This window comes from Schistocerca gregaria, chromosome 2 (assembly GCF_023897955.1).
Source record: "Schistocerca gregaria isolate iqSchGreg1 chromosome 2, iqSchGreg1.2, whole genome shotgun sequence".
NCBI lineage: Eukaryota > Metazoa > Arthropoda > Insecta > Orthoptera > Acrididae > Schistocerca > Schistocerca gregaria.
The window spans coordinates 560,888,242-560,901,684 of NC_064921.1; the positions used below are offsets into that span (position 1 = coordinate 560,888,242).

Consider the following 13,443-nt stretch of genomic DNA (forward strand, 5'->3'; position numbering starts at 1 on the left):
ACATAATGTAATTTATGTGCCAATAAACTGTTGGTGTCATAAACTGACATTAATAGTCATATACTATATGAAACACTGTATGTAAAATTCCTTGTGGTCCACTTTGATAACAAGCTACATATGAGAGCACACAGATAAATTGATCAAAATGTTCAATCCTCATGGATAATAAATTGGAGTGGTACCAGCATGTGGAAGAGATAACCAAAAGACCCAGTACTGTCTGCTTTGCGCTCCTAATATCTCCTTATAGTATAGAAGTGTGCAACAAAAATATTGTGTTAAGTTGATAACTTGCTACCTTGCACAAACTGCTAAAAATGAGAGCTTTCCACCAAAAGGCCTTCTTCTAAAGTAAACACACACACTCACACACAAACACAAACACACACACACACAAATACACACACACACACACACACACACACACACACACACACACACACACACACACACACATTCATGGAAGCACACTTCACACACACATGACCACTGCCTCTGGCCACTGAGACCAGACTGAGACTGTGAGTAACTGCGCAGGATGGAAGAAGCAGTCTGAGTGGTAGAGGTAAGGAGGAGGCTGGGGCAGGGAGGAAGAGAGATAGCAGGGCATGCAGTAAAGTGATGCTCATGGAAGCATGCAAAGATGTAGTGGGGACAGAGTAGGGCAGCTAGGTGTAGTCATGAAGTAGTTAGATGAGAGGGAGGGGGGGGGGGGAGGAGGGGCTGGGAGTGGAAAAAAGAAGAAGTAGAGGAAAGGACTCAGAAAGAGAAGTAGAGGAGGGAGAGGGAAAGAGAGAGAGACACTAGTGGGTGCACTGGTGGAATAGAATCTCTCTCTCTCTCTCTCTCTCTCTCTCTCTCTCTATCTATTTATCTCTCTCTGTCCATCCTTCCCCCTCCTCTACTTCTCCCATTTTCCACTCCCCCCCCCCCCCTCGCAACCTCCCAACTGCACCAATAAATTACGCAATTTTGGTTTTGCTATGCCAGTGGTGAGCTATCATACTATGACACAGTGAATTCAATATGTACCAGAACTGCAGGTATAATTATGTGACTCTATCTTCTCTATCTTTTCAAGCTGCTGTTGGTTGGAAGGGTCCATATGGCACAGGCTGTGAAGCAGTCATTGAAATGAAGGATATCATGTTTGGCAGCATGTTCGGCAAGACATCTTGATGTAGATTTTTTGTGGTTTTCCTAAATCAGGGTCAAGTGGGGGTAGTACCAGTGAAAAGCCACTGACAGTATCCAGACCCAGCTTTGTCCAACTCAGTCTTGTGCTGTATCTCTAATGATGTTGTCAGTGACAAGTCATTAAGCTTTATTCTTTCTGACTCTACAACAGATCAACAATACAGCTCAAAATATGATGGCCACCTCCAGTACCAGAGACAATGTTGCAATTACTATACGAGCTTCAACAAACTCAAATGAGCAGTTCGTGAAATCTGCACACTACCTGAATGCTGCTGGAGAGAAACCAGCTTTGCATCATACACAGTATATGATGAAGCCAGCTGGTATCTCTTTACTTCCTCTCTTTCCTTGCCATCTGCTTCCTTAAATTCATTTTATTTTCATTTTTGCCTAATTATCATTAACATGCATGAGAAAGGTTGGCACTCAGTCTTAAGGATTATAGCACCAGGTCTAATTTTGTGCTTGGTTTTGTTCATGTAATCAATTTCCTAATTTATTTTCACCAATCCTAGTTAATACCTTTTGTTATAGGGTGAAATCAATAATTGTTTTGCTACTTAGATTCTATTTTTGACTTATAAACAAATATAAATTCTGTAATAATTGTATACATTTGGAAGAAGAACTACAAGGATTCTGAAAGTATTTATTTGGCTCTAATTGAAAACATAAAATGTTAAAGATAAGTTTTTTTTATGTATTCAGCTAATTGAATGAGCTATGTTTTAATTGTAATTTCTGTAACTTAAACATCGAGCAATGTATAGTTTCAGTGCCTTTTTGAGAGGATATATAATGGACTGATTTTTGGTCCTGAGACAGTGCATGGCCAATTTTTAGAGGGGAATTATGTACTGTTTCAAGTAACAACAATGCATCAACTTAACAGTGGGAGATGTGTAACACAAATAGGCCATGTGTTAGATCAAGTAATGACAATGTCTGTTCAATTTATTTGAGAAATAGCATCACACATACCTTATTATTCTGCAAGAACTGTGAAATGTGTGGTTAGTTTCTACTGCTCATAGATGTTCAAAAGCAAACTATGGTAGCAGTATGCTGATGTTTGCCTGCAACCTATTAATGAAGCTTATCAACATTTCCCAATAGCAAACAGGCCATATAATTGTGTTATATTGGGGTGTTGTGAATAATGAAAGTAAAGAACTATGAAAAGTAATTGTGCAACTATCGGCTACGTTATTTACAGTATCAGTGTTGAACTTCCACCCCCCATTTTTTCAGCCAGTATAACAATGCAATATGTCAAAACCAAGGACTATCAACAAAGAAATAAAGCAGGCAAATATCACAAGTAGACACCATTTCTTCCCAATTAAACATGTCTCTCAAAGTCAGCAGAGCTGTTCTGGGTAACTGGTTGTAATGGGGAGTTTGGCTTCTCCACAGACTCAGGCTTATTGCTAGAGTAGGAATCAATAATCCTCCCCATAGGTATTCTCTTAAATTGCTGGTCATAAAAGTAGAAAACTTTCCATGAGTCTAAAGAATTAATCTCAAAGACAATTTCATTTTGTTGTTTGGGTTGGAGGACTTACTCAGAATCCAAATCAAATTATTTTTACTATATCTCATAGCTGTTCTCACAATTTTTCCAATGAGCCAATCCATCTCAAACAAGGTATCAGCAAAAATGCCTTTTCCAGTAATATTTTCAAACATAGGGCCATGGGCCAATGGTACATGTATGTGTGACAATGCAACATACATGAAGAAGGGCTCCTCCCTGCAATGAGAGAAAGATTATGTGGGACATTCATCAGTCTCCCTTGAGTAACATAATATAATAAACATTTATTCACATCATATTAAATAAATGAAAATATATACTCTGCTCATTTTACAAATTTAAAGTAAGAAAGGATTACAGTTGCACCAACAGTCTAAAATTTCTTGCATTGAATGATTAACAAGAGACACACTTTTTTGCTTTATTTCTTGTCTCATAAATTTCAATTACAGACATATTGTCTTTTCTACATTTTTCTTGGCCTATTGTTAATTTAAAAGAGAAAATTTTGTTAGAACTGAGATCTACTGACTTAGCTGCTCAACTGGCAAAGAAAACAATCAGGTAGGAAATCAATGTTATTTTTATTATCATTTCTTATGATGGACTCCATTAGTCTCTTATAATTATCTTAGGATCCCAAAAAATATGTCTGTCAGATGTAGATGTATTATACCTTCAGTACAAAAGTGTAAAATATACTTTCTCGTAAACCACATACACTGATTTAAATATGATTGCGATATTAAATTCTAATTTCATTCCCAGTACTTGTTGGTGATGTCATGTTAAGCAATGTTCTTCCTTCCCTCTCTAGTGAATTTTAGAAGTCCACTAATCACTAAACCCTAGATCAAATTATAAATTATATGGAATAAGACAAGACAAATGTATGTTTCTAAGCTAATTTATGTTTGAAAAGCAGCATTTTTTTGAGTCATCAGTCTTGTGACTATCGTGATGTGCCCAGCGCAAATTCCTCTCCTTTGGCAACCATCTCAACTACCTACATCCTCAATTATTTGCTGGATGTCTTCCAATCTCTGTCTTTCCCTATAGCTTTTAACCTCTACTCCGTGTTTTTCATATACTCCTTCCCTCGCCGATTATCCAGAGAAATCACTCATTCCTTACCTTATCAGTCCACCTAATCTTTAACATTCTTCTGTAGCACTACATTTCATATTCTTTGATTCTCTACTTTCTGGTTTCCACACAGTCTATGTTTCACTACCATACATACAATGCTGTGCTCTCAGATATTTCACCCTCCAAACTGACGCCTACGTTTGGTTCTAGCTCACTTCTCTTGGCCTGGAATACCCTTTTTGCCAGTGATAGTCTGCTTATTTGCTTCCTAGATAGCAGAATTCCTTGACTTCATCTACTTTGTGCTCCCCAATTTTGATGTTAAGTTTCACATTGTTCTCATTTCTGCTATTTCTCATTACTTTCATTTTGCTTTGATTTACTCTGAATCCATGTTCTCTACCCATTAAACTGTTCATTCTGTTCAACAGATCCTGTAATTCTTCTTCACCTTCACTGAGGATAGCAGTGTCATCAGTGAATCTTACTATTGATATACTTTCAGTTTGAATTTTTCCCCTGCTCTTGTATCTTTCTTTTATTTTTGTCATTGCTTCTTTGATGTATAAATTGAATAGTAGGTGCAAAAGACTACATCCCTGTCTTACATCGTTTCCAATCCAAGCACTTCATTCTTGGCCACCCACTCTTACTGTTCCCTCTTGGTTCTTGTATATATTATAGATGATGCATCTTTTCCTATAGCTTACCCCTATTTTTCTCAGAATTTTGAACATGTTGCACCATTTTACAGTGTTGAGCACTTTTCTCAGGTCGACAGATCCTATGAATGTGTCTTGATTTTTCTTCAGTCTTGCTTCCATTATCAACCACAATGTCACAACTACCTCTCTGGTGTCTTTGCCTTTCCTAAAACCAAACTGATTGTCATATAACAGATCCTCAATTTTATTTTCCATTCTTATGAATATCAGCAACCTGGATGCATGAGCTGTCAATCTGATTGTGTGATAATTCTCAGACTGGTCAGCTCTTGCAGTCTTTGGAACTGTGTGGATGACATTTTTCCAAAACTCAAGTGGTATATCGCCAGACTCATACATTCTGCACACCAATGTGAATAGTCATTTTCTTTTCACTTCCTACAATAATTTTAGAATGGAATATTATATATCCCTTTGGCCTTATTTGATCTTAATTCTTCGAAAGCTCTTTTAAATTCTGACTCTAATACTGAATTCCCTATCTTTTTTATATTGACTCCTGTTTCTTCTTCTACCATATCATCAGACAGATCTTCCTCCTCACAAGGGCCTTCAGTGTACTCTTTCTACCTATCTGCTCTCTCCTCTACATTTAAAAGGAATTCACATGCACTCTTAGTGTTAACCACCATATCTTTTAATTTTACGATAGGTTGTTTTGACTTTTTATATGCTAAGTCAGTCCTTCAGACCACAATTTCTTTTTCGATTTCTTCACATGTTCACGCACATTTTCACCTTAGCTTCCCTGTACTTCCTATTTATTTCATTCGGAAGTGATTTGTATTTCTGTAGTCTTGAATTTCACGGAACACCTTTGTACTTCTGTCTTTTGTTGATCATTTGAAGTATTTCTTCCATTACCTATTGTTTCCTTGCACTTACCTACCTTTTACTTTCATTTTTCTCTCCAAAATTTGTGATAGTCTCAGAGAACTTCCAACATATCTCTTCATTCCTTAGTATTTCTGTATCCCACTTCTTTGCTCATTAATTTTTCATGACTAATCTCTTAAACTTCAGCCTACATTTAATCATTACAAAATTGTGGTCTGAGTCCATGACTGCTCCTGAGTATGCCTTACAATCCAGTATATGATTTTGGAATCTCTATGTGACCATGTAATCTAACTGGAATCTTCCCATACCTCCCAGCCTTTTCCAAACATATCATCTCCTCTTGTAATTCTGATCTGAATATTTGGAATTACTGGCTGAAATTTATTGCAGAACTCAATTAGTCTTTCTCTTCTCTCATTTCTACTACCAAGCTTATACCCTCCCACAACCCTTTCATCTACTCCTTCCCATACAACCACTTTCCAATCCCCCATGACTGTTAGGTTCCATCTCCTTTTATGTACTGAATTTCCTGTTATAGCCTCATATACTTTCTCTGCCTCTTCATTCTGCTTGCAGTGTCAGCATGAATAGCTGAACTATTGTTGTTGGTGTTGACTTGCTGTTGATTCTGATAAGAACAACCATGTCACTGAACTGTTCATAGTAACTCTCTCTCTGGCCTACCTTCCTGTTCATAACAAATTGTACTCCCATTATAACTTTTTATGCTGCTGTTGCTATTAATCAGTGCTCACGTAACCAGATATCCTTGCCTTCTTTCCATTTCACATCACTGACACCCACTAAACCTAGACTGAGCCTTTGCATTTCCCTTTTCAGATTTTCTACCTTCCCCACCACATTCAGACCTCTGACATTCCATGACCCAACTTGTCGAATCCTTTCATTGGCTATTTGACCTTTTCAAGGCCACCTCCCCCTTGGCAGTCCCCTCCCAGAGATCTGAATGGAGGACTAATCCAGAATCTTTTGCCAATGAAGAGATGATCATTACACTTTTACAGTTATAGGTCACATCTCCTGTGAATACACATTACATGTCTTCAATGCAGGGGTTTCCAAGGCCTTCTGCATTCTATTGCTATTGATCATTGCTGCGTCTTCCACATTTAGGGGCAGTTTCCCACCCCAAGGGCAAGAGAGTGCACTGATTCTCTTCCACTCTTCCACTCCTCCATATTCTTTGACAAGGCCATTGTTAGTATGAAACAGCTGCTGATTATTTTTATTTCAAATTTAAGCAGTAGCAGGCTTCAAACATGGGACTGAGAATATTTTGATTACTAGCCAAAGATGAGTGAATGACTATATCAGTACCTCTGCCTGCACCAAACCTAACAACCACCAACACCACCTCCATTTCAATAGCTGCCAGCCATTTCATACCAGAAGAACCCTTCCATAAGACCTAACTACCCAAGGTCGTTGCATCTGTACTGACGATCAGTCCCTCTCCAAATACGCCAAGGGTTTTGCTTTGACATTCTACCTAACATCTTCCACAAAGGAGCACTTATCTCATAACTCATTACCATCCAAGACTGTAGAAACAAAATCACATTTTCCACTACAGTTCCACTATCCTCCCTACTCTCCCCTGGACTATTCTGCTTCCCTTCAAAGCTTCACAATACCCCTATTCATTCCTATGGCGCAGATGCTCCAAATCCCTTGGCTCATGTCTCATATCTCTGCAACAGACCTAGATGCAAGACCTGCCCCATACATCCTCCCTCTACCACCTATGCCAGACCTGTCATAGGCATTCCTATCCCATCAAAGGAAGTGCTATAGATCTATAAGCTAAGCTGCAACAACTGTGCTGCATTCTGTGTGGACATGACAACAAAGAAGCTGCCTTTCTACATGAATGGCCACTGCCAAACTTTGACCAAAAAACAGCTGCACCACACCATTGCTGAAAATGCTGCCCAACACAATGCACATCATTTCTATGAGTGCTTCACAGCCTGTGCCATCCCTCATTCTCATAACCACCATGGTCTCAACCTCAAGTAGTTCTTGTCAACCACTTATCTATCTGCTATATTGGTCTCATTTCTGCACTAAATACTCTTCTGCATGTACAACACACCTACTAGTCTATTCTCCTTCACTATCCCCCCCCCCATCCCCCCTCCCACCCCCCCACAGCACAGCTTCCCATCTCTGTGTCTAGCTGCCAATCCCATACCTACCTCTGTCCTTCATGCTCCCACAGGCAACACAACATCTTGCCCCACCCCTACCCTGCTATCCCTCACCATTCCTGTCCCATGCCTCCTCCTTACCCCCAACCACACACTCCATCAGACTGCTGCTCATGTCAGAAGTAGTCACAGTTGCAGTCACAGTTGCAGTCACAGTCTGCAGTCAGGCCCCAACACCTGGAGGCAGTGACCAAGTGTGCATATTTGAGTGAGTTCTTCTTGTGTGAATGTGTGTATGTTTTCTCTTTTGGAAGAAGGACTTATTCTCCAAAAGCATAAATGTTTAGCAACTTTATTCATTGTGCCTGTCTGTGATTCAATGCCTCATCTATGTGGTGAGTAGCAATCTATCTTTTGTTGTTATTCCATTCTGGTATTCCCATTGTATCATTCCTCATTTAGAACATATATGGATCAATGTACTATCAGGCTCCTGTAACTGCCACATGATTGTCATTTTATATGAGGTGATGCACAGAAGAGAATTATTTACTGCAGGATATTACACAATAGTTCCACATTCTCTCAATAGGCAGTCTTACTAGAAGATGTTGTTGCAAAAATTTCTGTGCATTTAGCCTGGTTCTTCCATACTGCTTCTTAATCAATTTTTTAGTTCTATCTATTTCTCACTCTTGTTAGTGTAGTGATCAGTAGAAACCATCAGTGCATTCTAAAATGGTTACAGTACACTGTTCCAGTTCATGTCCCTGCCAACAGGCAGCTGGGTGCTCATGGGAACAGGTGGTCACACAGCTGACACATGGGCAGTTAGGCTACCAGGAATGAACATAGGCTACTGAGTGCACACAGGCACAGTTGGACAAGCAGTCTGTGCATGCACATAGTGCATGTACTACAACAGGATCACTTGGTTCGTAGCTTATATTAGCCATGCCTGCCTGAGAACATACCGAGGGGTGCCCAGGAGTGTCCTTGCTCTATGGAGCAGCACATTTAAACAGCTAGGTTACTCAAATCAAGCCTTTCTCATACACAAGCATAACTGTAATTGCCTCATTTTAAAATTACCATCCTGAGAACAACCATGACTGTGGAACAAAGTCCAGACTTAACTTATGTATACTGAGAAAACTAAACAAAAAACTCAAAACTCCATTTTCCTAGGACAAAAAATTTCATATGTACATGTGTTTCATGAAGTCTTGGTACTAAGGTACATAAAACCGAAAAAGGACAATGTTGTTTTTATGTCACCTGGTATGTGTGTATACTTGAAATAACCTTGGCCCTGTTTCTGTGCAAACTCACTAGGTACCATGGCTATGCTTAACAACACATGTTTGGGTTCTTGGCACATTAGTTACATGACACACTAGATGCTGATTGTGAGCAAAGAAAGAACATTAAGTTCTGCATTAATTTTGAAAAAACACCTAGTGAAATGTGGACAATGATTAAGCAAGCATATGCAGAAAAGGCATATTCTAGAAGTCATGTTACAAGTGGCACAAAAGGTTTTGTGAAGGCAGAGTTTCAGCAAAATATGATCCCACAGTGGGTCAACCACCTACAGTACATAGCAATGAAAATGTGGACAGCAAAATATGATCCCACAGTGGGTCAACCACCTACAGTACATAGCAATGAAAATGTGGAGCATGTTAGTCAGTTGCTGCATGAAGACCATCATGTAACTGTGCATGCAATATTAAATTAACTTAATTTGAATCATGATGTGTGTCATAACATTTTATATGAAGATTTAGGGAAATGGAGACTTGTCTCTCACACACTAACATATGAACAAAAAGAGGAATGATGAAGAATTTCTGCTGAACTTCTTGATAGAGCCAGACATGGTCCCACATGGTCCCAAGATTACTGCTCGGGATGAAAATTGGTGCTAGTGCTACGACAATCAAACAGAGCATCAAAGTATTGAATGTCAGAGTCCTGGATCACCTACCTCAAAAGAAGTCAAATGAAAACATTTGAGATCAAAGACAATGTTGATCAAATTCTTGCCAGTAAGGGATTAGTTCACCATGAGTGTATTCCTCAATGTGAAACACTGAACCAAACTTTTTACACTGTCTCCAAACATTTGCAACAAGCAATTTGATGTTGCTGCCTTGATTTGTGGCATTCTCAGGACTGGGTCTTATTGCATGACAATGCAAGATCCCATACTGCCTTATCTGTTACTGAGTATCTGGCCAGACATTCTGTTATGACCATCCCAAATCCACCATATTCACCTCGTGATTTTTTTCTTGTTTCAGCAAGTGAAAAGGCAACTGAAAGGAAAGCTTCATCAAGATATCACAGATGTCCAGTGGGCTGTGACAAATGAGGTCATTAGCATCAGAGTTGAAAATTTCCCTTCTTGCTTCCAAGACCTCCAGGAATGCTAGAAATTGTCTATAGATAGCCAAGGGGACTACTAGGATCTTTACTCGGTAAGTGCAGTTTTCTATTTTAAAAAGGCTTGTCCTGGAACTTATCTGACAAAGGGAGTAGTTGCAAAGTTCTGAGACTGCTGAATAATTCATCACTGCATGTTTCCAAGACCTCAGTTTCTAGTTAACTGCTTTGTAACTCATAATCCACTTCAGCTGCAGAGGATATGTACTAAAGTGAAATTCAGCAGCAAATACATAAAATAATAAAGAAACCAAGTTTTCACTGGATAAAGACAAGGATATTTGACTTTAGAATGTACTGCACCTCAGTGTCAGAGTCATTGTCTTGTGGATGTTTTGTCCAGAAACTGGTACACATCCAAATTGAAGTGCACTAGAGCATCATCATACTCATATATGACACATAAAGTGCAGCAAAGTGATAGGGGCTTACTTTCCAGTGGAACTGCTGCAGGTATCCTGAAAAACAGACACTCTCTGTGCAGAATGCATGCTACTTATAGCCAATTGTTATTTGAACTACCACACACGAAATCCATTTCACCTTCTTTTTGTTTTGAATAACATCTCATGTTTCACACTCAGTGAGCTACTAGCCTACTCATGCCTATGTAGAACTGTTCTGTACCACATGTTATTGATACAGCAAGACACATTTGTTTTATTCAACATTTGGAGTACTATAGCAGTATGAGCAGCAAATATGTCACCATATTTCTATTTACTGCAATGCTTGTATCTTACTATCAGCACATTGTATGACATACATTCATTGAAACATTTTTTCTTGTTTTTTATCCTAGGTATCAATTATGGCATTATACCTGACAGTATGATACTACAGCATCATCTTTGGCCAGAACCCAGTCACTGTGAGAACTCTAAAGTGATGCTCATAAACACATAATGATGATTCAGATGCAATGGATAGTCTGGGGACAGTAACAGCAAAATGTTACAATTACAGTCTAGATATTAATCTAAAAGAACAGTCTGAAGATCATCTATACAAGGTGATGCCTCAAAGACAAGTAATCTCATAGTTCAATCGTATATACAGTTAAATAAGTATTTACAGAAGAAAAAATGTGATTTGGAGAGTGTTACCTTTTTGACATAAATTCTTCTGCAAATTCGGCATACATTTCTGAGAGATGCCTTAACTGTGCAGGCTGCTGTATTATTGTTTTATTTACATACAAAGGAAGAGCCAATTCTTCATCACATGAAATGTGACAATCATTCTCCTTGTTGAAGACCATATTTTCTAAGTAAAAAATAAAACAACAAATTGCTTAAAAGAGTATAAACAGATTTTCATCAGTCAAAACAAATTAATAAATAAAAGGAGACAATGCATTCATACCTCACTATCTTACCTTTTTAATGCAGATAATACATTACATTACATATAACCAAATGGGTTTACAGGAACTGTTATTTGGAACACAACTGCTACTGGTACCATTTTCTTTCTCGGAATATGAGGTCTTTGACTGCATAGATCACGTTACTCACTACGAAAAACTTAAGTCTTATGGCACTGATGCTTTTACACAAATTTCTTTTGAATCATACTTAACTGACAGAATGCAAAATGTTGTGCTAAATAGTTCAAAGTTGAAAGGAGAAAATATTTTGGTCACTGGGTAGAAATCATGAAGGCGGTCATAAAGCAGAATGAGTACTTTTTCAGACAATAACAGAGTTACAATTATTCCATTGGAGAGAAGACAGTAGAAGAGATTGATAATGATATTTTCAAAGAATTATTAAGTTGTTCCTTAAAAATAGACTCACCCTAAATTATGAGAAAACAGTTCTGTAAACAAAACTAGGTAAGTTGACAATTAATGTATCACTTGAATAGAACTCAGTAAACAGGGCAAAATACTCTAAATTTTTAGGTGTACATACTGATAAAAATTTGAACTGGAAGAAGTGTAATATTGAGCTGCTCAAATAATTAATTTAATATTTTTGCTCTTAATATAATTGCTAGTGGCAATAACAAATGGATGAGATGTCCATATCTACAGCACTAGAGGAAAAAATGACCTTTGTTTTCCATTGTTGCAGCTGTCAGTGGCTCAGAAAAGAGTTCAATATGCAGCAAGAAAAATGTTTGCTAATTTACCCGATAACATAAAATAAAAACATATGGAAAATCAAGTTTTAAATTTAGCATAAATCATTCCTCCTGGACAACACCTTTTTATTAAAAAGACTGGTAGCAAGTAAAAACAAAAAGTAAGTTTGTAAGTGTAGTTATATGAGTCAGACTAAAAAGTAATTTGTTCCTTAATATTAACATAACAAGTATATTTATCCTGTAAACTGACTCATTTGGTAAAAGAATTATTTTTGATAAAAGAATTATTCAGATGATCTATGAACACATAACTAACTACTAACTAATTAGGTCATTGATGGTTACAATGGCTGTGTTTATACAGTGTCTGTATCTATACATTACAATGCATGAATGCATATCTGAAGGAAAATATACTATTCTAATGATTACAAGTGTGGTAAATATGAATACCATGAAATGGAATCGACATTGATATCATCTGTTTGTGGCAGATGAAAATTTGTGTCAGACCAGGACTGAAACCAGGATTTCCTGCTTATCAAGCAGTCACCTTAACCACTTCAGTCATCTGAGTGCATCTCCAGGACCAACCCAAACTTCCATATGTCACAGACTCCATGATCCTTACACTTGTACATTTCATGATTCCCACACAGGCAGAGACAAATATTTCATCATCATTTTAGCCTGTTGAGCCAAGGATACATCATTGACGGTTACCACATCTGTGTTTATACAGTGTCAGTGTTGCACAGTGTTTAATATTTCGAACCCAGTACATATGCTAACAGTGATTGCACCAGTTAGAATACAGTGGTGTGTGTGTGTGTTGTGTGTGTGTGTGTGTGTGTGTGTGTGTGTGTGTGTGTGAGAGAGAGAGAGAGAGAGAGAGAGAGAGAGAGAGAGAGAGAGAGAGAGAGAGAGAGAGAAAGAGAGAGGGGGGGGGGGAGGGGGAAGGATGCAGGAACATAGGGAGGAAGGAACATATTGCATATCACAAGACTACTAGACTATAAATGGTTAATGTTTTAAAAGTAGACTCAATAAACTTAACACTTCATTTACCATGGGGGCAAGGAGGACAGGCTGGTAAATTTGCCCCTGGTGGATCAGTACAGCCCATGTCAATACTGTATGGAATTCCTAGATAGGCCTGAAAACCTTTATCTATAGGATGGTGACCAGGTGATGTACCCAGATGCCATTTTCCTGGAAAATATTTTTTTACTGAAGAGCTTTGCTACATTATTGACTACTTACGAACATGTGTATCACAAACATTTATACTTACCGCATATCACAATGAAAAATGAGAGGCAATAACTTGTAAAAA

At 38.1% G+C, this 13,443-nt stretch overlaps 1 protein-coding gene across 4 annotated transcripts in view; it reads right to left on the reverse strand.

Annotated features, from left to right (window-relative positions):
* Positions 1–13,443, reverse strand: part of LOC126332426 (arylsulfatase G-like) — a 129,986-nt gene that overhangs the window by 63,502 nt on the left and 53,041 nt on the right. For all 4 annotated transcript variants that reach the window (XM_049996605.1, XM_049996607.1, XM_049996608.1 and 1 more), the window contains exons 5-7: positions 13,176–13,319; positions 11,123–11,282; positions 2,769–2,956 (exon numbers count right to left, since the gene is read on the reverse strand). In XM_049996605.1, coding sequence (XP_049852562.1) covers positions 2,769–2,956; positions 11,123–11,282; positions 13,176–13,319 — 492 coding nt within the window. The remainder of the gene's footprint in view (positions 1–2,768; positions 2,957–11,122; positions 11,283–13,175; positions 13,320–13,443) is intronic.